General features: G+C 55.2%; 1 protein-coding gene across 1 annotated transcript in view; it reads left to right on the top strand.

Moving 5' to 3' along the window:
• Positions 1-16,650: 16,650 nt before the first annotated feature.
• Positions 16,651-21,780, top strand: part of LOC146751948 (multiple epidermal growth factor-like domains protein 8) — a 155,123-nt gene continuing 149,993 nt past the window's right edge. The window contains exons 1-3 of the mRNA XM_085533458.1: positions 16,651-16,831; positions 17,293-17,438; positions 20,337-20,450. Coding sequence (XP_085389584.1) covers positions 20,371-20,450 — 80 coding nt within the window. The 5' untranslated portion in view covers positions 16,651-16,831; positions 17,293-17,438; positions 20,337-20,370. The remainder of the gene's footprint in view (positions 16,832-17,292; positions 17,439-20,336; positions 20,451-21,780) is intronic.

The following is a 21,780-nucleotide window of genomic DNA, read 5'->3' as shown; positions in this document are numbered from 1 at the left end:
GGGATATGGGGGGATATGGGGGGCTATGGGCCGGATATGGGGTGGTTATGGGGGGATATGGGATATGGGGGGGTTATGGGGTGGTTATGGGGGGCTATGGGGTGGCTAGGGGGTGGTTATGGGGGTCTATGGGGGATATGGGGTGGTTATGGGGGGATATGGGATATGGGGGGATGTGGGGTGGTTATGGGGGGTTATGGGGGGATATGGGGTGGTTATGGGGTGATTATGGGGGGATATGGGGGGCTATGGGGGGGTATGGGGGGCTATAGGGTGGTTATGGGGTGGTTATGGGGGGATATGGGGGATATGGGGGGCTACGGGATATTGGGGGATATGGGGGGCTATGGGGCGGATATGGGGTGGTTATGGGGGGATATGGGATATGGGGGGGTTATGGGGTGGTTATGGGGGGATATGGGGGGTATGGGGTGGTTATGGGGTGGGTATGGGGTGGGCAAGGTTATAGGGGTGTGGGGTGGGGGTTATGGGGTGGTTACGGGTGGCTATGGGGGGCTGTGGGGTGGTTATGGGGGGCTATGGGGAGATATGGAGGGCTATGGGGTGGTTATGGGGTGGTTATGGGGTTGTTGGGGGTATATAGGGTGGGTTATGGGTGGCTATGGGGTGGTTATGGGGGGCTATGGGGGGCTATGGAGGGGTTGGGGGGGGATGTCCCCCTTCCACCCCGCATCTCTCCACATCTCCCCCCATCTCTGCCCCACATCTCCCCCCTTATACCCCATATCTCCCCCCTTATACCCCATATGTCCCCTCTTATACCCCATATGTCCCCCTTTCTGCCCCATATGTCCCCCCTTACACCCCACATCTCCCCCCTTATACCCCATATATCCCCCTTTCTGCCCCACATCTCTCCCCTCCCACCCCACATCTCCCCCCTTATACCCCATATGTCCCCCTATCTCTGCCCCCCATCTCTGCCCCATATCTCCCCCCTTATACCCCACATCTCCCCCCTTCTACCCCATATGTCCCCCCTTATACCCCACATCTCCCCCCTTCTGCCCCCCATCTCTGCCCCCTATCTCCCCCCATCTCTGCCCCATATCTCCCCCTCTTATACCCCATATGTCCCCCTATCTCTCCCCCCTCCCACCCCACATCTGCCCCCCATCTCTACCCCACATTCTCCCCCCTTATACCCTATATCTCCCCCCTTCTGCCCCCCATCTCTGCCCCCTATCTTCCCCCATCTCTGCCCCACATCTCCCCCCTTATACCCCATATCTCCCCCCTTGTACCCCATATCTCCCCCCTTCTGCCCCCCATCCCTGCCCCCTATCTCCCCCCATCTCTGCCCCACATCCCCCCCCTCCCTGCCCCACATTAGTCCTCAGGTCGCTGTCGTTGCCCCCCCGGTTTTATGGGGCAGAGCTGTGAGCTGGATGTGTGGGGCCCGGGGGGGGGCGGCCGTTGGTACCCCATAAGTGACGGAGACGACGTCTATGGGGCCAGAGTGGGGGCTGCGGGGGTCTTCCTGCCCCACACAGGGGGGCTCTATGTGTTTGGGGGTGAGTATGGGGGGATATGGGGAGATATGGGGGGATATGGGGAGATATGGGGGGATATGGGGAGATATGGGGGGATATGGGGTGGTTATGGGGGGGTATGGGGTGGTTATGGGGTGGTTATGGGGGGATATGGGGGGCTATGGGGGGCTATGGGGAGGTTATGGGGGGATATGGGGGGTTATGGGGGGATATGGGGAGATATGGGGGTATTGGGTGGTTATGGGGGGATATGGGGTGGTTATGGGGGGATATGGGGTGGTTATGGGGGGCTATGGGGTGGTTATGGGGGGATATGGGGGGATATGGGGTGGTATGGGGTGGTTATGGAGGGGTATGGGGTGGTTATGGGGGGATATGGGGGGTATATGGGGGGATATGGGGGGATATGGGGTGGTTATGGGGGGCTATGGGGGGATATGGGGTGGCTATGGGGTGGTTATGGGGGGATATGGGGTGGTTATGGGGGGATATGGGGGGATATGGGGTGGTTATGGGGCTGCCGGGGTCTTCCTGCCCCACACAGGGGGGCTCTATGTGTTTGGGGGTGAGTATGGGGGGATATGGGGGGATATGGGGGGCTATGGGGTGGTTATGGGGGGATATGGGGGGATATGGGGGGGATATAGGGGGTATGGGGTGGTTATGGGGTGATATGGGGTGGTTATGGGGGGCTATGGGGGCCTATGGGGTGGTTATGGGGGGGTATGGGGTGGTTATGGGGGGATATGGGGGGATATGGGGTGGTTATGGGGGGATATGGGGGGTATGGGGTGGTTATGGGGGGGTATGGGGTGGTTATGGGGGGATATAGGGTGGTTATGGGGGGATATGGGGTGGTTATGGGGGGATATGGGGGGGTATGGGGTGGTTATGGGGGGCTATGGGGTGGTTATGGGGGGGTATGGGGTGGTTATGGGGGGGTATGGGGTGGTTATGGGGTGGTTATGGGGGGATATGGGGGGATATGGGGGGGTATGAGGTGGTTATGGAGGGATATGGGGGGATATGGGGTGGTAATGGGGGGGTATGGGGTGGTTATGGGGTGGTTATGGGGGGATATGGGGAGGTTATGGGGTGGTTATGGGGAGCTATGGGGAGGTTATGGGGGAGTATGAGGGGATATGGGGGGCTATGGGGTGGTTATGGGGTATGGGGGTCTTCCTGCCCCACACTGGGGGGTTCTATGTATTTGGGGGTGAGTATGGGGAGGTTATGGGGGGATATGGGGTGGTTATGGGGTGGTTATGGGGGGCTATGGGGAGGTTATGGGGGGGTATGGGGGGATATGGGGGGATATGGGGTGGTTATGGGGGGCTATGGGGTGGTTATGGGGGGATATGTGGGGTTATGTGGTGGTTATGGGGTGGGCGAGGTTATAGGGGTGTGGGGTGGGGGTTATGGGGTGGTTATGGGGGGCTATGGGGTGGTTATGGGGCTGCTGGGGTCTTCCTGCCCCACACAGGGGGGCTCTATGTGTTTGGGGGTGAGTATGGGGGGATATGGGGGAGCTATGGGGTGGTTATGGGGTGGTTATGGGGGGATATGGGGGGATATGGGGTGGTTATGGGGTGGTTATGGGGGGTTATGGGGGATATGGGGTGGTTATGGGGTGGTTATGGGGGGTTATGGGGGGATATGGGGTGGTTATGGGGGGTTATGGGGGGATATGGGGTGGTTATGGGGTGGTTTTGGGGGGCTATGGGGGCCTATGGGGTGGTTATGGGGGATATGGGGGGCTATGGGGTGGTTATGGGGCAGCTATGAGTCTGTATGGGTTTGTATGTGTCACTGTGGGTCTCTATGTGTCCCTATGGGTCTATATGTGTGTCTATGGGTCTCTATGGGTCTCTATGTGTCCCTATAGGTCTCTATGGGGCAGTTATGGGTCTATGTGTCTCTATGGGGTCCCTATAGGTCTCAATGGGTCTCTATGGGGTCCCTATATGTCTCTATGTGTCCATATGGGTCCCTATGGGTCCCTATATGTCTCTCTGTATATCTCTATGGGGTCTCTCTCTATATCTCTATGGGTCTCTATGTGTCCCTATGTGTCCCTATGTGTCTCTATGGGTCCCTATGTGTCTCTATGGGTCCCTATAGGTCTCTATGGGTCCCTCTATGTCTCTATGTCTCCCTATAGGTCACTCCCTGGGCTCCCTATGGGTCCCTATGGGTCCCTATAGGTCTCTATGGGTTCCTATGTGTCTCTATGGGGTCTCTATGTATCTCTATCTGTCCCTATATCCTACAGGTCACTCCCTGGGCTCCCTATGTGTCTCTATGGGTCCCTATAGGTCTCTATGGGTCCCTATAGGTCCCTATATGTCTCTATGTGTCCCTATGGGTCTCTATGGGGTCTGTATGTGTCCCTATGTGTCTCTATGGGTCTCCCTATAGGTCACTCCCTGGGTTCCCTATGGGTCTCTATCTGTCTCTATCTGTCTCTATGTGTCTCTATGGGTCCCTATGGGTCCCTATGTGTCCCTATGGGTTCCTTTGTGTCTCTATGGGGTCTCAATGTGTCCCTATGGGTCTCTATGGGTCTCTATGTGTCTCTATGGGTCTCTATGTGTCCCTATATGTCTCTATGGGTCCCTATGTGTCCCTATGGGGTCCCTATGTGTCTCTATGTGTCTCTATGGGTCCCTATAGGTCCCTATAGGTCCCTATCTGTCTCTATGGGTCTCTCCCTACAGGTCACTCCCTTGGTTCCCTATGGGTTCCCTATGGGTCCCTGTGTATCTCTATGTGTCTCCCTACAGGTCACTCCCTGGGCTCCCTATGTGTCCCTGTGTGTCCCTATAGGTCTCTATGTGTCCCTATGTGTCTCTATGGGTCCCTATGTGTCCCTATGTGTCTCTATGGGTCCCTATGTGTCCCTATGGGTCTCTATGTGTCCCTATGTGTCCCTATGGGTCTCTATGGGTCTCTATGGGTCCCTATGTGTCTCTATGAGTCTCTATGGGTCCCTATGTGTCTCTATGGGTCTCTATGTGTCTCTATGGGTCCCTATGTGTCTCTATGGGTCTCTATGGGTCCCTATAGGTCCCTATAGGTCTCTATGTCTCTCTATAGGTCCCTATGTATCTCTATGTGTCTCTATGGGTCTCTATGGGTCCCTATGTATCTCTATGGGTCCCTATGTGTCTCTATGTGTCTCTATGTGTCTCTATGTGTCCCTATGGGTCCCTATGTGTCCCTATGTATCTCTATGTGTCCCTCTATCCCACAGGTCACTCCCTTGGTTCCCTATGGGTCCCTATGGGTCCCTATGGGTCCCTATCTGTCCCTATAGGTCTCTATATGTCTCTCTATGTGTCCCTCTATCCTACAGGTCACTCCCTTGGTTCCCTATAGGTCCCTATAGGTCTCTATGTGTCTCTATGGGTCTCTATGGGGTCTGTATGTATATCTATAGGTCTCTATAGGTCTCTCTATGTGTCTCCCTACAGGTCACTCCCTTGGTTCCCTATGGGTCCCTATAGGTCTCTATGTGTCTCTATGGGTCTCTATGTGTCCCTATGGGTCCCTATGTATCTCTATGGGTCTCTCTATAGGTCACTCCCTGGGTTCCCTATAGGTCTCTATGGGTCTCTATGGGTCCCTATGGGTCTCTATGTGTCCCTATGTGTCCCTATAGGTCTCTATGGGTCTCTATGGGTCTCTCTATGTGTCCCTCTATCCCACAGGTCACTATGGGGCTCTATGGGGCTCTATGGGTCTCTATAGGGCTCTATGAGTCTCTATGGGGTCTCTATGGGTCTCTATAGGTCTCTATGGGTCTCTATGGGATCTCTATGTGCCTCTATGGGTCCCTATGTGTCCCTATGGGTCTCTATGGGTCTCTATGTGTCTCTATGGGTTCCTATGGGTCCCTATGGGGTCTCTATGTGTCCCTATGTGTCCCTATCTGTCTCTATGTGTATCTATGGGTCTCTATAGGTCCCTATGTGTCCCTATGTATCTCTATGGGTCTCTATGGGTCCCTATAGGTCCCTGTGTATCTCTATGTGTCTCCCTATAGGTCACTCCCTGGGTTCCCTATGGGTCTCTATGTGTCCCTATGGGTCTCTATCTGTCTCTATGTGTCCCTATGTGTCCCTATAGGTCTCTATGGGTCCCTATGTGTCTCTATGGGTCCCTATGCGTCTCTATAGGTCCCTATAGGTCTCTATGTGTCCCTATGGGTCCCTATGGGTCTCTATGGGTCCCTATAGGTCTCTATGGGTCCCTATGGGTCTCTATCTGTCTCTATGTGTCCCTATGTGTCCCTATGTGTCTCTATGGGTCTCTATGTGTCTCTATGTGTCTCTATGGGTCTCTATGTGTCCCTATAGGTCCCTATAGGCCTCTCTATGGGTCTCTATGTGTCCCTATGGGTCTCTATGGGGTCTCTATGTGTCCCTATGTGTCTCTATGTGTCTCCCTACAGGTCACTCCCTGGGTTCCCTATGTGTCCCTATGGGTCTCTATGTATCTCTATCTGTCCCTATATCCTATAGGTCACTCCCTGGGTTCCCTATGGTTTCCCTATGTGTCTCTATGGGTCTCTATGTGTGTCTATGGGTCTCTATGGGTCTCTCCCTACAGGTCACTCCCTGGGTTCCCTATGGGTCTCTATGGGTCTCTATGGGGTCTCTATGTATCTCTATCTGCCCCTATATCCTACAGGTCACTCCCTGGGTTCCCTATGGGTCTCTATCTGTCTCTATGGGTCCCTATGTGTCCCTATGGGTTCCTATGTGTCTCTATGGGGTCTCTATGTGTCCCTATGGGTCTCTATGGGTCCCTATGTGTCCCTATGGGTCTCTATGGGTCCCTATGTGTCCCTATGGGTCTCTATGTGTCCCTATGGGTCCCTATGTGTCCCTATGGGTTCCTATGTGTCTCTATGGGGTCTCTATGTGTCCCTATGTGTCTCTATGGGGTCTCTATGTGTCCCTATGGGTCTCTATGGGGTCTGTATGTGTCTCTGTGGGTCTCTATGGGTCCCTATGTGTTTCTATGGGTCTCTATGTGTCTCTATGGGGTCCCTATGGGTTCCTATGGGTCCCTATGGGGTCTCTATGTGTCCCTATGTGTCCCTATCTGTCTCTATGTGTCTCTATGGGTCTCTATAGGTCCCTATGGGTCCCTATGTATCTCTATGGGTCCCTATAGGTCTCTATGTGTCCCTATGTGTCTCTATGGGTCTCTATGGTTCCCTATGGGTCTCTATAGGTCCCTATGTGTCTCTATGTGTCCCTATGTGTCCCTATGTATCTCTATGTATCTCTATGTGTCTCTCTATGTGTCCCTGTATCCTACAGGTCACTCCCTTGGTTCCCTATGGGTCTCTATAGGTCTCTATAGGTCCCTATGGGTCTGTATGGGTCTCTATGTATATCTATAGGTCTCTCTATGTCTCTCTATGTGTCTCTATCCCACAGGTCACTCCCTTGGTTCCCCTCTGGGCGATTTGTTGCTGTTCAATTTCAGCACCAACAGTTGGAGCCGCATCGTACACAGACCAGCACCGGTAACTGCACGGCCCTGACCTCTGACCTCTGACCCCTGACCTCTGACCCCCATCCCTGACCTCTGACCCCCAACCTCTGACCTCCATACCTGACCTCTGACCCCAACCCTGACCTCTGACCCCGGCCTCTGACTTCTGACCCCCATCCCTGACCTCTGACCCCCATCCAAGACCTCTGACCCCGACCCCTGACCTCTGACCCCCGACCCCTGACCTCTGACCCCGACCCCTGACCTCTGACCCCCATCCCTGAGCTCTGACCCCCATCCAAGACCTCTGACCCCGACCCCTGACCTCTGACCCCCACCCTGACCTCTGACCCCCGACCCCTGACCTCTGACCCCAACCCTGACCTCTGACCCCCATCCCTGACCTCTGACCCCCACCCTGACCTCTGACCCCAACCCTGACCTCTGACTTCTGACCCCCATCCCTGACCTCTGACCCCGACCCCTGACCTCTGACCCCCATCCCTGACCTCTGACCCCAACCCTGACCTCTGACCCCATCCCTGACCTCTGACCCCCGACCCCTGACCTCTGACCCCACCCCTGACCTCTGAACCCAACCCTGACCTCTGACCCCCATCCCTGACCTCTGACCCCCATCCCTGACCTCTGACCCCACCCCTGACCTCTGACCCCCATCCCTGACCTCTGACCCCCGACCCCTGACCTCTGACCCCCAACCCTGACCTCTGACTCCTATCCCTGACCCCTGCCCCCCAGATCTGAACTCTGACCCCCAAGTCTGACCTCTGACCCCATCCCTGACCTCTGACCCCCAACCTCTGACCTCCATGCCTGACCTCTGACCCCCAACCCTGACCTCTGACCTTTACCCTGACTCCACATCTGACCTCTGACCCCCAGCACTGGCTTCTGACCCCTGATCCCAATCTGACCCCCTGACCTTTCACCTTGACCCCTGACCCCTCTCTGTGACACCCCACCCCACCCCTGACCTCTGACCCCTGACCCCCATCTCTGACCCATTGACCCCCCCATCTTTGACCTTTCCCCCCTGACCCCCAACTACGACCCCATCTGACCTCTGACCCCCTGACCTTTCACCCTGACCCCATATCTGACCTCTGACCCCCATCCCTGACCCCATCTGACCCCATGACCTTTCACCCTGACCCCATATCTGACCTCTGACCCCATCTGACCCCCTGACCCCCACCCCACCCCTGACCCTCGCCCTTTAACCCCCATCTCTGACCCCTGACCCCCACCCTGACCCCATATCTGACCCTTGCCCTTTAACCCCCATCCCTGACCCTCACCCTCTGACCCCCACCTCTAACCTCTGCCCTTTAACCCCCATCCCTGACCCCATCTGACCCCATGACCTTTCACCCTGACCCCATATCTGACCTCTGACCTCCATCCCTGACCCCTAACCCTGACCTCTGACCCCCTGACCCCTCACCCCCACCCCACCCCTGACCCTCGCCCTTTAACCCCCACCTCTGACCTCTGCCCTTTAACCCCCACCTCTAACCTCTGCCCTCTGACCCCCACCTTTAACCTCTGCCCTTTAACCCCCATCCCTGACCCCATCTGACCCCATGACCTTTCACCCTGACCCCATATCTGACCTCTGACCCCCATCCCTGACCCCATCTGACCCCATCTGGCCCCCTGACCCCCACCCCTGACCCTGACCCTCGCCCTCTCACCCCCATCTCTGACCTTTGCCCTCTGACCCCCATCCCTGACCCCCACCCCATCCTTGACCTTTGCCCTCTGACCCCCATCTCTGACCTTTCCCCTTTGCCTGATCCTCATCTTTGACCCCCTGACCTTTCACCCTGACCCCCCATCCCTGACCCCATCTGACCCTCTGACCTTTCAACCTGACCCCATATCTGACCTCTGACCCCCATCCCTGACCCCTAACCCTGACCTCTGACCCCCTGACCCCTCACCCCCACCCCATCCCTGACCCTTGCCCCTTAACCCCCATCTCTGACCCCCACCCCATCCCTGACCCTTGCCCTCTGACCCCCATCTGACCCCATCTGACCCCCTGACCTTTCACCCTGACCCCATATCTGACCTCTGACCCCCATCCCTGACCCCATCTGACCCCCTGACCCCTGACCCCCACCCCACCCCTGACCTCTGCCCTTTAACCCCCACCTCTGACCTCTGCCCTTTAACCCCCACCTCTGACCTCTGCCCTTTAACCCCCACCCCTGACCCTTGCCCTTTAACCCCCACCTCTAACCTCTGCCCTCTGACCCCCACCTCTGACCTCTGCCCTTTAACCCCCACCCCTGACCCTTGCCCTTTAACCCCCACTTTTAACCTCTGCCCTTTAACCCCCACCTCTGACCTCTGCCCTTTAACCCCCACTTTTAACCTCTGCCCTTTAACCCCCACCTCTGACCTCTGCCCTCTGACCCCCACCTCTGACCTCTGCCCTCTGACCCCCACCTCTGACCTCTGCCCTCTGACCCCCACCTCTGACCTCTGCCCTTTAACCCCCACCTCTAACCCTTGCCCTTTAACCCCCATCCCTGACCCCATCTGACCCCCTGACCTTTCACCCTGACCCCATATCTGACCTCTGACCCCCATCCCTGACCCTTGCCCTTTAACCCCAACCCCTGACCCCCACCCCACCCCTGACCCTCACCCTTTAACCCCCATCTCTGACCCCCACCCCATCCCTGACCCTTGCCCTCTGACCCCCATCTGACCCCATCTGACCCCCTGACCTTTCACCCTGACCCCATATCTGACCTCTGACCCCCATCCCTGACCCTTGCCCTTTAACCCCAACCCCTGACCCCCACCCCACCCCTGACCCTCACCCTTTAACCCCCATCTCTGACCCCCACCCCATCCCTGACCCTTGCCCTCTGACCCCCATCTGACCCCATCTGACCCCCTGACCTTTCACCCTGACCCCACATCTGACCCTTGCCCTTTAACCCCCCCCTCTGCCCTCTGCCCTTTGCCCTTTGCCCTTTAGGCCGCCCGCCATTCGCACACGGCCTGTCGCTGGCGTGACTCCATGGTTGTCTATGGCGGGGAGACGCGGGGGGGAAACATGGCGGCCGATGTCTGGAGGTATCGACCACACAGAGGGTGGGACCTACTGAGGCCTAAGGGACCCACAACATGGCCGCCACATAGGGCACAACACGCTGCCGCCATCGTTGGGGACTGGATGTACATCAGTGGGGGTAATTAACACTAATTAGGGGTAATTAATGGGGGAAGGGTGTCTATGTGTCTCTATGGGTCCCTATGGGTCTCTATGGGTCCCTATGGGTCCCTATGGGTCTCTATGGGTCTCTATGGGGTCCCTATGTGTCCCTATGGGTCTCTATGGGGCCCTATGTGTCCCTATGGGTCCCTATGGGTCTCTATGGGGTCTCTATGGGTCTCTATGGGTCTCTATGGGTCTCTATGGGTCTCTGTGGGTCCCTATGTGTATCTATGGGTCTCTATGGGTCTCTATGTGTCCCTATGGGGTCTCTATGGGTCTCTATGGGACTCTATGGAATCTCTATGGGTCCCTATGGGTCTCTATGTGTCTCTATGGGTCTCTATGTGTCTCTATGGGTCTCAATGGTTCCCTATTAATCCCTATGGGTTGCAATGAGTCCTCCAAGCCTCTAGGGGGCGCTCTATTAATCTCTATGGGTCTCTATGGGTCCCTATTAATCCCTATGGGTTGCAATGAGTCCTCCAAGCCTCTAGGGGGTGCTCGATTAATCTCTATGGGTCTCTATGGGTCTCTATGGGTCCCTATGGGTCCCTATGGGTCTCTATGGGGTCTCTATGGGTCTCTATGGGTCCCTATGGGTCTCTATGGGTCCCTATGGGTCTCTATGGGGTCTATGGCGGCCTAAGGGACAGATAAAGGGACCCCATAGGGCACAGCATGCGGCCGCCATCATTGGGGACTGGTTATACGTCAGTGGGGGTAATTAGTGATAATTAACGTTAATTAATGGGGTAATTAGTTAATGGGGGGGGGTGGGAGCAACTGAGGCCTAAGGGACCCACAACAAGGGCGCCCCATAGGGCACAACACGCGGCTGCTGTCATTGGGGACTGGTTATATGTCAGTGGGGGTAATTAATGGGGTAATTAATGGTAATTAATGGGGTAATTAGGGAATGGGGGGGGTTATTGGGGGGGTAGGGGGGTAATTAATGGGGGTGGGAGGAACTGAGGCCTAAGGGACCCACAGCAAGGGCGCCCCATAGGGCACAACACGCTGCCGCCATCGTTGGGGACTGGTTATACGTCAGTGGGGGTAATTAACATTAATTAGGGGTAATTGGTTAATTAGGGGGCTTATTGAGGGGGTAGGGGGGTAATTAATGGGGGTGGGAGGAACTGAGGCCTAAGGGACCAATAAAGGGACCCCATAGGGCACAACACGCTGCCGCCATCGTTGGGGACTGGATGTACATCAGTGGGGGTAATTAATGGGGTAATTAGTGATAATTAATGGGGTAATTAGTTAATTAATGGGGTAATTAGGTAGTTATGGGGGTAATTAATGGGGGTGGGAGGAACTGAGGCCTAAGGGACCGATAAAGGGACCCCATAGGGCACAACACGCCGCCGCCATCGTTGGGGACTGGTTATAGGTCAGTGGGGGTAATTAACATTAATTAGGGGTAATTGGTTAATTAGGGGGGTTAATTGGTTAGTTATGGGGGTAATTAGGGAATGGGGGGGGTAATTAGTTAGTTATGGGGGTAATTAATGGGGGTGGGAGCTACTGAGGCCTAAGGGACCCACAACAAGGGCGCCCCATAGGGCACAACACGCTGCCGCCATCGTTGGGGACTGGTTATACGTCAGTGGGGGTAATTAGTGATAATTAATGGGGTAATTAATGGGGGATGGGTCTCTATGTGTCTCTATGGGTCTCTATGGGTCTCTATGTGTCTCTATGGGTCTCTATGGGTCTCTATGGGTCTCTATGGGTCTCTATAGGTCCCTATTAATCCCTATGGGTTGCAATGAGTCCTCCAAGCCTCTAGGGGGTGCTCGATTAATCTCTATGGGTCCCTATGGGTCTCTATGGGTCTCTATGGGTCCCTATGGGTCTCTATGTGTCTCTATGGGTCCCTATGGGTCCCTATGTGTCCCTATGGGTCTCTATGGGTCCCTATGGGTCTCTATGGGGTCTCTATGGGTCTCTATGGGTCTCTATGGGTCTCCATGGGTCTGTATGGGGTCTATGGCGGCCTAAGGGATGGATAAAGGGACCCCATAGGGCACAGCATGCGGCTGCTGTCAGTGGGGACTGGTTATACGTCAGTGGGGGTAATTAGTGATAATTAATGGGGTAATTAGTGTTAATTAATGGGGTATGGGGGTAATTAGGTAGTTATGGGGGTAATTAATGGGGGTGGGAGCTACTGAGGCCTAAGGGAACAACAAGGGCGCCCCATAGGGCACAGCATGCGGCCGCCATCGTTGGGGACTGGATGTACATCAGTGGGGGTAATTAACATTAATTAATGGGGTAATTAATGGGGGATGGGTCTCTATGGTTCCCTATTAATCCCTACGGGTTGCAATGAGTCCTCCAAGCCTCTAGGGGGTGCTCGATTAATCTCTATGGGTCTCTATGGGTCTCTATGGGGTCTCTATGGGTCTCTATGGGTCCCTATGGGTCCCTATGGGTCTCTATGGGGTCTCTATGGGTCCCTATGGGTCTCTATGGGTCCCTATGGGTCCCTATGGGTCTCTATGGGTCCCTATGGGTCCCTATGGGGTCTTTATGGGTCCCTATGTGTCCCTATGGGTCTCTATGGGTCCCTATGTGTCCCTATGGGTCTCTATGGGTCCCTATGGGTCTCTATGGGTCTCTATGGGTCTCTATGGGTCTGTATGGGGTCTATGGCGGCCTAAGGGATGGATAAAGGGTCCCCATAGGGCACAACACGCTGCCGCCATCGTTGGGGACTGGATGTACATCAGTGGGGGTAATTAACATTAATTAATGGTAATTAATGGGGTAATTAGGGAATGGGGGGGGGTGGGAGGAACTGAGGCCTAAGGGACCCACAGCAAGGGCGCCCCATAGGGCACAACACGCGGCTGCTGTCATTGGGGACTGGATGTACATCAGTGGGGGTAATTAGTGATAATTAATGGGGTAATTAATTAGTGGAGGGGGTAATTACTTACTGGGGGGGGTAATTAATGGGGGATGGGGGGTAATTAATGGGGGTGGGAGGAACTGAAGCCACGGGGACCTCCAATGGGACCACAATGGGCACAACACGTGGGGGTAATTAAGGTTAATTAACATTAATTAGGGGTAACTAGTTAATTAATGGGGTAATTAGTTAATTAGGGGGGTAATTAATTAGTTATGGGGTTAATTAATGGGGATGCGAAGAACTGCAGCCATGGGGACATACAAGGGGACCGCAATGGGCACAGCACGCGGGGGTAATTAACGTTAATTAACATTAATTAGGGGGTAATTAGTGTTAATTAGGGGTAATTAGGGGGTAATTAGTTAATTAGGGGGGTAATTAATTAGTTATGGGGGTAATTAATGGGGGATGGGAGGAATTGCAGCCATGGGGACATACAAGGGGACTGCAATGGGCAGAACACGCGGGGGTAATTAAGGTTAATTAATGTTAATTAGGGGGTAATTAGTTAATTAATGGGGTAATTAGTTAATTAGGGGGGTAATTAGGGAATGGGGGGGTAATTAATGGGGGATGAGAGGAACTGCAGCCACAGGGACAGACAAGGGGACCCAATAAGTCACAGCATGTGGGGGTAATTAACGTTAATTAGCGTTAATTAGGGGTAATTAGCTAATTAATGGGGTAATTAGTTAGGGGGGTAATTAATTAGTTATGGGGGTAATTAATGGGGGATGGGAGGAATTGCAGCCACAGGGAACGACAAGGGGGCCACAAGGGGAACAACACGTGGGGGTAATTAACGTTAATTAACGTTAATTAGGGGGTAATTAGTGTTAATTGGGGGTAATTAGGGGGTAATTAGTTAATTATGGGGGTAATTAATTAGTTATTGGGGTAATTAATGGGGGATGGGAGGAACTGCAGCCATGGGGACATACAAGGGGACCCTATAGGGCACAGCATGTGGGGGTAATTAAGGTTAATTAACGTTAATTAGGGGGTAATTAGTTAATTAGGGGGGTAATTAATTAGTTATGGGGGTAATTAATGGGGTATGGGAGGAATTGCAGCCATGGGGACATACAAGGGGACCCAATAGGGCACAGCACCCAGGGGTAATTAACGTTAATTAATGCTAATTAGGAGGTAATTAGTGAACGGGGGTTAATTAATTAATGGGGAATTAGTGGGGGTGGTTGGGGGGTAATTAGTGGTTGGGGTAATTAATTGGGGGGGTAATTAATGGGGGTTTGGGGAATGGCTGTACGTCAGCGGGGGTAATTAGCGTTAATTAGGGGGAGAGTTAATTAATGGGGGAGAGTTAATTAATGGGGGGTAATTAATGGGGGGTGGGGGGATAAAGGGGGGAGATGGGGGGGGTGGGGGGGGGGGATGGGGGCCCCATTAACCCCATTGACCCCATTGACCCCATTGACCGCATAGACCCCATTAACCCCATTGAGCCCATTGACCCCATAGACCCCATTATTAACCCCATTGACCCCATTGACCCCAATGACCCCATTGACCCCATTAACCCCATAGCCCCCATTGACCCCATTGACCCCATTGACCCCAATACCCCATAGCCCCCATTGACCCCATTAACCCCATTAACCCCATTGACTCCATTAACCCCATTAACCCCATAGCCCCCATTGACCCCATTAACCCCATAGCCCCCATAGCCCCCATTACCCCCATAGCCCCCATTGACCCCATAGACCCCATTATTAACCCCAATGACCCCATTACCCCCATAGCCCCCATTGACCCCATAGCCCCCATTGACCCCATAGCCCTCATTGACTGCATAGCCCCCATTGACCCCACTGACCCCTTATCCCCCATTGACCCCATTAACCCCATTGCCCCCATAGCCCCCATTACCCCATAGCCCCCATAACCCCATAGCTCCCATTGACCCCATAGCCCCCATTAACCCCATTGACCTCATTACCCCTATAGCCCCCACTGACCCCATATCCCCCATTGCCCCCATTGACCCCATATCCCCTATTAACCCCATTAACCCCATATCCCCTATTAACCCCATATCCCCTATTAACCCCATTAACCCCATATCCCCCATTAACCCCATATCCCCTATTAACCCCATTAACCCCATATCCCCTATTAACCCCATTAACCCCATATCCCCTATTAACCCCATATCCCCTATTAACCCCATATCCCCCATATCCCCCATTAACCCCATATCCCCTATTAACCCCATATCCCCTATTAACCCCTATTAACCCCATTAGCCCCATATCCCCTATTGACCCCAATAACCCCATAGCCCCCATAGCCCCCATTGACCCCATATCCCCTATTACCCCCATATCCCCCATTAACCCCATATCTCCAATTAACCCCATATCCCCCATATCCCCCATAACCCCATAGCCCCCATAGCCCCCATTGACCCCATAGCTCCCATTGACCCCATAGACCCCGTTGACCCCAATAACCCCATTGACCCCATAGACCCCATAACCCCATATCCCCTATTAACCCCATTAACCCCATATCCCCCATTAACCCCATATCCTCTATTAACCCCATTAACCCTATATCCCCTATTAACCCCATATCCCCTATTAACCCCATAGCCCCTATTAACCCCATAACGCCCATATCCCCTATTAACCCCATATCCCCTATTAACCCCATTAACCCCATATCCCCTATTAACCCATAACGCCCATATCCCCTATTAACCCCATATCCCCTATTAACCCCATTAACCCCATATCCCCCATTAACCCCATTACCCCCATATCCCCCATTGCCCACATATCCCCTATTACCCCCATAACCCCATTAAATCCCCTATTACCCCCATAGGCCGCAGTGACGGTGACGCCGTGTCCTCGTCCCTATTCCGCTTCCATTTGGGGTCGCCCCATTGGGAACAATTGGAGCCGTGGGGCGGGAGGGCACCGGCAGCTATGGGGCACTCCATGCTATGGGATCCGTGGGGCAGCAGCCTCATCCTACATGGCGGGGTACGGCCATCATCAGCCAGGTATGGGGCGCTATGGGGCTGACTTATGGGGCTGGGGGTCTCTATGGGGCTCTATGGGTCCCTATGGGTCCCTATGGGTTTCTATGGGTCTCTATGGGTTTCTATGGGTCCCTATGGGTCTCTATGGGTCTCTATGGGTCCCTATGGGTCTCTATGGGTCTCTATGGGTCCCTATGGGTCCCTATGGGTCTCTATGGGTCTCTATGGGGCTCTATGGATCTCTATGGGTCTCTATGGGTCTCTATGGGGTCTCTGTGGGGCTGACTTATGGGGCTGGAGGTCTCTATGGGGCTCTATGGGTCTCTATGGGTCTCTATGGGGTCTCTATGGGTCTCTATGGGTCCCTATGGGTCCCTATGGGTCTCTATGGGTCTCTATGGGTCCCTATGGGTCCCTATGGGTCTCTATGGGTCTCTGTGGGGCTCTATGGGTCTCTATGGGTTTCTATGGGTCTCTATGGGGCTTTATGGGGCTCTATGGGTCTCTATGGGTCTCTATGGGTCTCTATGGGTCTCTATGGGGCACTCCATGCTATGGGATCCGTGGGGCAGCAGCCTCATCCTACATGGCGGGGTACGGCCATCATCAGCCAGGTATGGGGCGCTATGGGGCTGACTTATGGGGCTGGGGGGCTCTATGGGCCTCTATGGGTCACTATGGGTCTCTATGGGTTTCTATGGGTCTCTGTGGGTCTCTATGGGTCTCTATGGGTCCCTATGGGTCTCTATGGGTCTCTATGGGTCCCTATGGGTCTCTATGGGGCTCTATGGGGTCCTTATGGGTCCCTATGGGTCTCTATGGGTCTCTATGGGGTCCCTATGTATCTGTATGGGGTTCCTATGGAGTTTCCATGTATCTCTATGGGTCCCTATGTATCTCTATGGGGTCCCTATGTATCTCTATGGGGTTCCCATGTATCCCTATGGGGTCCCTATATATCTCTATGGGGTCCCTATGGGTCTCTATGTATCTCTATGGGGTCCCTATGTATCTCTATGGTGTCCCTATATCTCCCTATGTTACCCCCATAATCTCGCCCCCCCCCCCCATCCAGGTTCAGTTCTCGCGTGAACACGACGGATGTGTACCACGTGACCCGTCGCCATTGGAGCACGCTGCGGTTCCGTGATGGCGGCTCAGGGGCGCCCCCCAGCGCCCAGCACAGCGCACTGCGGGTCGGACCTTATATGGTCATATTCGGTATGGGGCTGACACATAGATTATATGGGGGGGGTCTGACCCATAGATTATATGGGGCTGGACCCATAGATGAGGGTCCCTGACCTATAGATGGGGGATATAGGGATAATTGGGGTCCCTGACCCATAGATTATATGGGGGGACCTATAGGTTATATGGGGTCTGACCTATAGATTGTATGGGGGGACCTATAGGTTATATGGGGCTGGACCCATAGATGGGGGGCCCTGACCTATAGATGGGGGTCTCAGACCTATAGATGGGGGTCCCTGACCTATAGATATGGGGCTGGACCCATAGATGGGGGTCCCTGACCTATAGATGGGGGGCTGGACCCATAGATGGGGGTCCCTGACCCATAGATATGGGGCTGGACCCATAGATGGGGGTCTCAGACCTATAGATGGGGGACTGGACCCATAGATGTGGGGGGACACAGGGATATATGGGGTCTGACCCATAGATATGTGGGGCTGACCCATAGATATGGGGCTGACACATAGATATGGGGCTGACCCATAGATATGGGGCTGACCCATAGATATGGGGGGGGTCTGACCCATAGATATGGGGCTGAACCATAGATATGGGGGGCAGACCCATAGATATGAGGCTGACCCATAGATTATGTGGGGCTGACACATAGATATGGGGGGCTGACACATAGATATGGGGGGCTGACACATAGATATGGGGGGCTGACACATAGATATGGGGGGCTGACACATAGATATGGGGGGCTGACCCATAGATGTGGGGGGACACAGGGATATATGGGGTCTGACCCATAGATTATATGGGGCTGGACCCCTATAGATGGGGGTCCCTGACCCATAGATGTGGGGGGACACAGGGATATATGGGGTCTGACCCATAGATATGGGGCTGACCCATAGATATGGGAGGCTGACACATAGATATGGGGCTGACCCATAGATATGGGGGGCTGACACATAGATATGGGGCTGACCCATAGATATGGGGGGCTGACACATAGATATGGGGCTGACCCATAGATATGGGGGGCTGACACATAGATATGGGGCTGACACATAGATATGGGGGGCTGACACATAGATATGGGGCTGACACATAGATATGGGGCTGACACATAGATGGGGGTCTCAGACCCATAGATGTGGGTCCCAGCCCCATAGATGTGGGTCCCAGCCCCATAGATGTGGGTCCCAGCCCCATAGTTGTGGGTCCCAGCCCCATAGATGTGAATCCCAGCCCCATAGATGTGGGTCCCAGCCCCATAGATGTGGGTCCCAGCCCCATAGATGCGAATCCCAGCCCCATAGATGTGGGTCCCAGCCCCATAGATGTGGGTCCCAACCCCATAGATGTGGGTCCCAGACCCATAGATGTGGGTCCCAGCCCCATAGATGGGGGTCCCAGCCCCATAGATGTGGGTCCCAACCCCATAGATGTGGGTCCCAGCCCCATAGTTGTGGGTCCCAGCCCCATAGATGTGGGTCCCAGCCCCATAGATGTGGGTCCCAGCCCCATAGATGCGAATCCCAGCCCCATAGATGTGGGTCCCAGCCCCATAGATGTGGGTCCCAACCCCATAGATGTGGGTCCCAGACCCATAGATGTGGGTCCCAGCCCCATAGATGCGAATCCCAGCCCCATAGATGTGGGTCCCAGCCCCATAGATGTGGGTCCCAACCCCATAGATGTGGGTCCCAGCCCCATAGTTGTGGGTCCCAGCCCCATAGATGTGTGTCCCAGCCCCATAGTTGGGTCCCAGCCCCATAGATGTGGGTCCCAGCCCCATAGTTGGGTCCCAGCCCCATAGATGTGTGTCCCAGCCCCATAGATGTGGGTCCCAGCCCCATAGATGCGAATCCCAGCCCCATAGATGTGTGTCCCAGCCCCATAGATGTGGGTCCCAACCCCATAGATGTGGGTCCCAGCCCCATAGATGTGGGTCCCAGCCCCATAGTTTGGTCCCAGCCCCATAGATGTGGGTCCCTGCCCCATAGATGTGGGTCCCAGCCCCATAGATGTGGGTCCCAGCCCCATAGGTGTGGGTCCCAGCCCCATAGATGTGGGTCTCAGCCCCATAGATGTGAGTCCCAGCCCCATAGATGTGGGTCCCAGCCCCATAGATGTGTGTCCCAGCCCCATAGATGTGGGTCCCAGCCCCATAGTTTGGTCCCAGCCCCATAGATGTGTGTCCCAGCCCCATAGATGTGGGTCCCAGCCCCATAGATGTGTGTCCCAGCCCCATAGATGTGGGTCCCAGCCCCATAGTTTGGTCCCAGCCCCATAGATGTGTGTCCCAGCCCCATAGATGTGTGTCCCAGCCCCATAGATGTGTGTCCCAGCCCCATAGATGTGGGTCCCAACCCCACAGTTTGGTCCCAGCCTCATAGATGTGGGTCCTAGCCCCATAGTTGGGTCCCAGCCCCATAGATGTGTGTCCCAGCCCCATAGATGTGGGTCCCAGCCCCATAGATGTGTGTCCCAGCCCCATAGATGTGGGTCCCAGCCCCATAATTTGGTCCCAGCCCCATAGATGTGGGTCCCAGCCCCATAGATGTGGGTCCCAGCCCCATAGTTTGGTCCCTGCCCCATAGATGTGGGTCCCAGCCCCATAGTTTGGTCCCAGCCCCATAGATGTGTGTCCCAGCCCCATAGATGTGTGTCCCAGCCTCATAGATGTGGGTCCCAACCCCATAGGTGTGGGTCCCAGCCCCATAGATGTGTGTCCCAGCCCCATAGATGCGAATCCCAGCCCCATAGATGTGGGTCCCAGCCCCATAGATGTGGGTCCCAGCCCCATAGATGTGGGTCCCAGCCCCATAGATGTGTGTCCCAGCCCCATAGATGTGGGTCCCAGCCCCATAGATGTGGGTCCCCATCTCACCCCACACTTGTGGGTCGCAGGGGGCAGCGTCCACCAGCATTACAGCCAGGAGAAATGTTATGGGGACGGGATCTACTTCTACCACCTGGGCTGCCATCAGTGGGTCTCCGGCCCCACATTGACACCAGGATCCGGTGAGTGCCCCATAAGTTGGGGGGCAGCCCCATAGATGGGATGTGGGATGGGATGGGGGGGCTGCCCTATATATGGGGTGTGGGGTGCCCCATAAATGGGGTGGGGTGACCCATATATGGGGTGTGGGGGTGTGGGGTTGCCCTATATATGGGGTGTGGGGTGCCCCATAGATTGGGGTATGGGGCTGCCCCATAGATGGGGTGTGGGTCTGCCCCATAGATGGTGTGGTGTGCCCCATAGATGGGGTTTGGGGTTGGGGGGCTGCCCCATAGATGGGGTGTGGGGTGCCCCATAGATGGGGTTTGGGGGTGTGGGGCTGCCCTATATATGGGGTGTGGGGTGCCCCATAGATAGGGTTTGGGGCTGCCCCATAGATTGGGGTGTGGGGGTAGGGGGCTGCCCCATAGATGAGGTGTGGGGTGCCCCATAGGTTGGGGTGTGGGGCTGCCCCATAGATGGGGTGTGGGGCTGCCCCATAGATGGTGTGTGGGGTGCCCCATAGATGGGGTTTGGGGTTGGGGGGCTGCCCTATATATGGGGTGTGGGGTGCCCCATAGATAGGGTTTGGGGCTGCCCCATAGATGGGGTGTGGGGTGCCCCATAGATTGGGGTGTGGGGGTAGGGGGCTGCCCCATAGATGAGGTGTGGGGTGTCCCATAGGTTGGGGTGTGGGGCTGCCCCATAGATGGTGTGGGGTGCCCCATAGATGGGGTTTGGGGTTGGGGGGCTGCCCCATAGATGGGGTGTGGGGTGACCCATAGATGGGGCGTGGGGGTTGGGGGCTGCCCTATATATGGGGTGTGGGGCTGCCCCATAGATGGGGTGTGGGGTGACCCATAGATTGGGGTTTGGGGGTGTGGGGTTCCCCATAGATGGGGTGTGGGGGTAGAGGGCTGCCCCATAGATGGGGTGTGGGGTTTGGGGGGCTGCCCCATAGATGGGTTGTGGGGTGCCCCATAGATGGGGTGTGGGGCTGCCCCATAGGTGGTGTGGGGTGCGCCATAGATGGGGTTTGGTGGTATGGGGTGCCCCATAGATGGGGTTTGGGGGTGGGGGTCTGCCCCATAGATGGTGTGTGGGGTGACCCATAGATTGGGGTGTGGGGGTAGGGGGCTGCTCCATAGATGGGGTGTGGGGTGTCCCATAGGTTGGGGTGTGGGGCTGCCCCATAGATGGGGTGTGGGGCTGCCCCATAGATGGTGTGGGGTGACCCATAGATGGGGTTTGGGGGTGTGGGGCTGCCCCATAGATGGGGTGTGGGGTGACCCATGGATTTTATGGGGCTGCCCCATAGATTGGGGTTTGGAGTGACCCATGGATGTGTGGGGC

This window comes from Coturnix japonica, unplaced genomic scaffold, assembly GCF_054131305.1.
Source record: "Coturnix japonica strain WE unplaced genomic scaffold, WE-NBRP24 Scf060, whole genome shotgun sequence".
Taxonomy (NCBI): domain Eukaryota; kingdom Metazoa; phylum Chordata; class Aves; order Galliformes; family Phasianidae; genus Coturnix; species Coturnix japonica.
The sequence above is the reverse complement of the archived record's forward strand: the minus strand, read 5'-3'. Positions and strand labels throughout refer to the sequence as shown.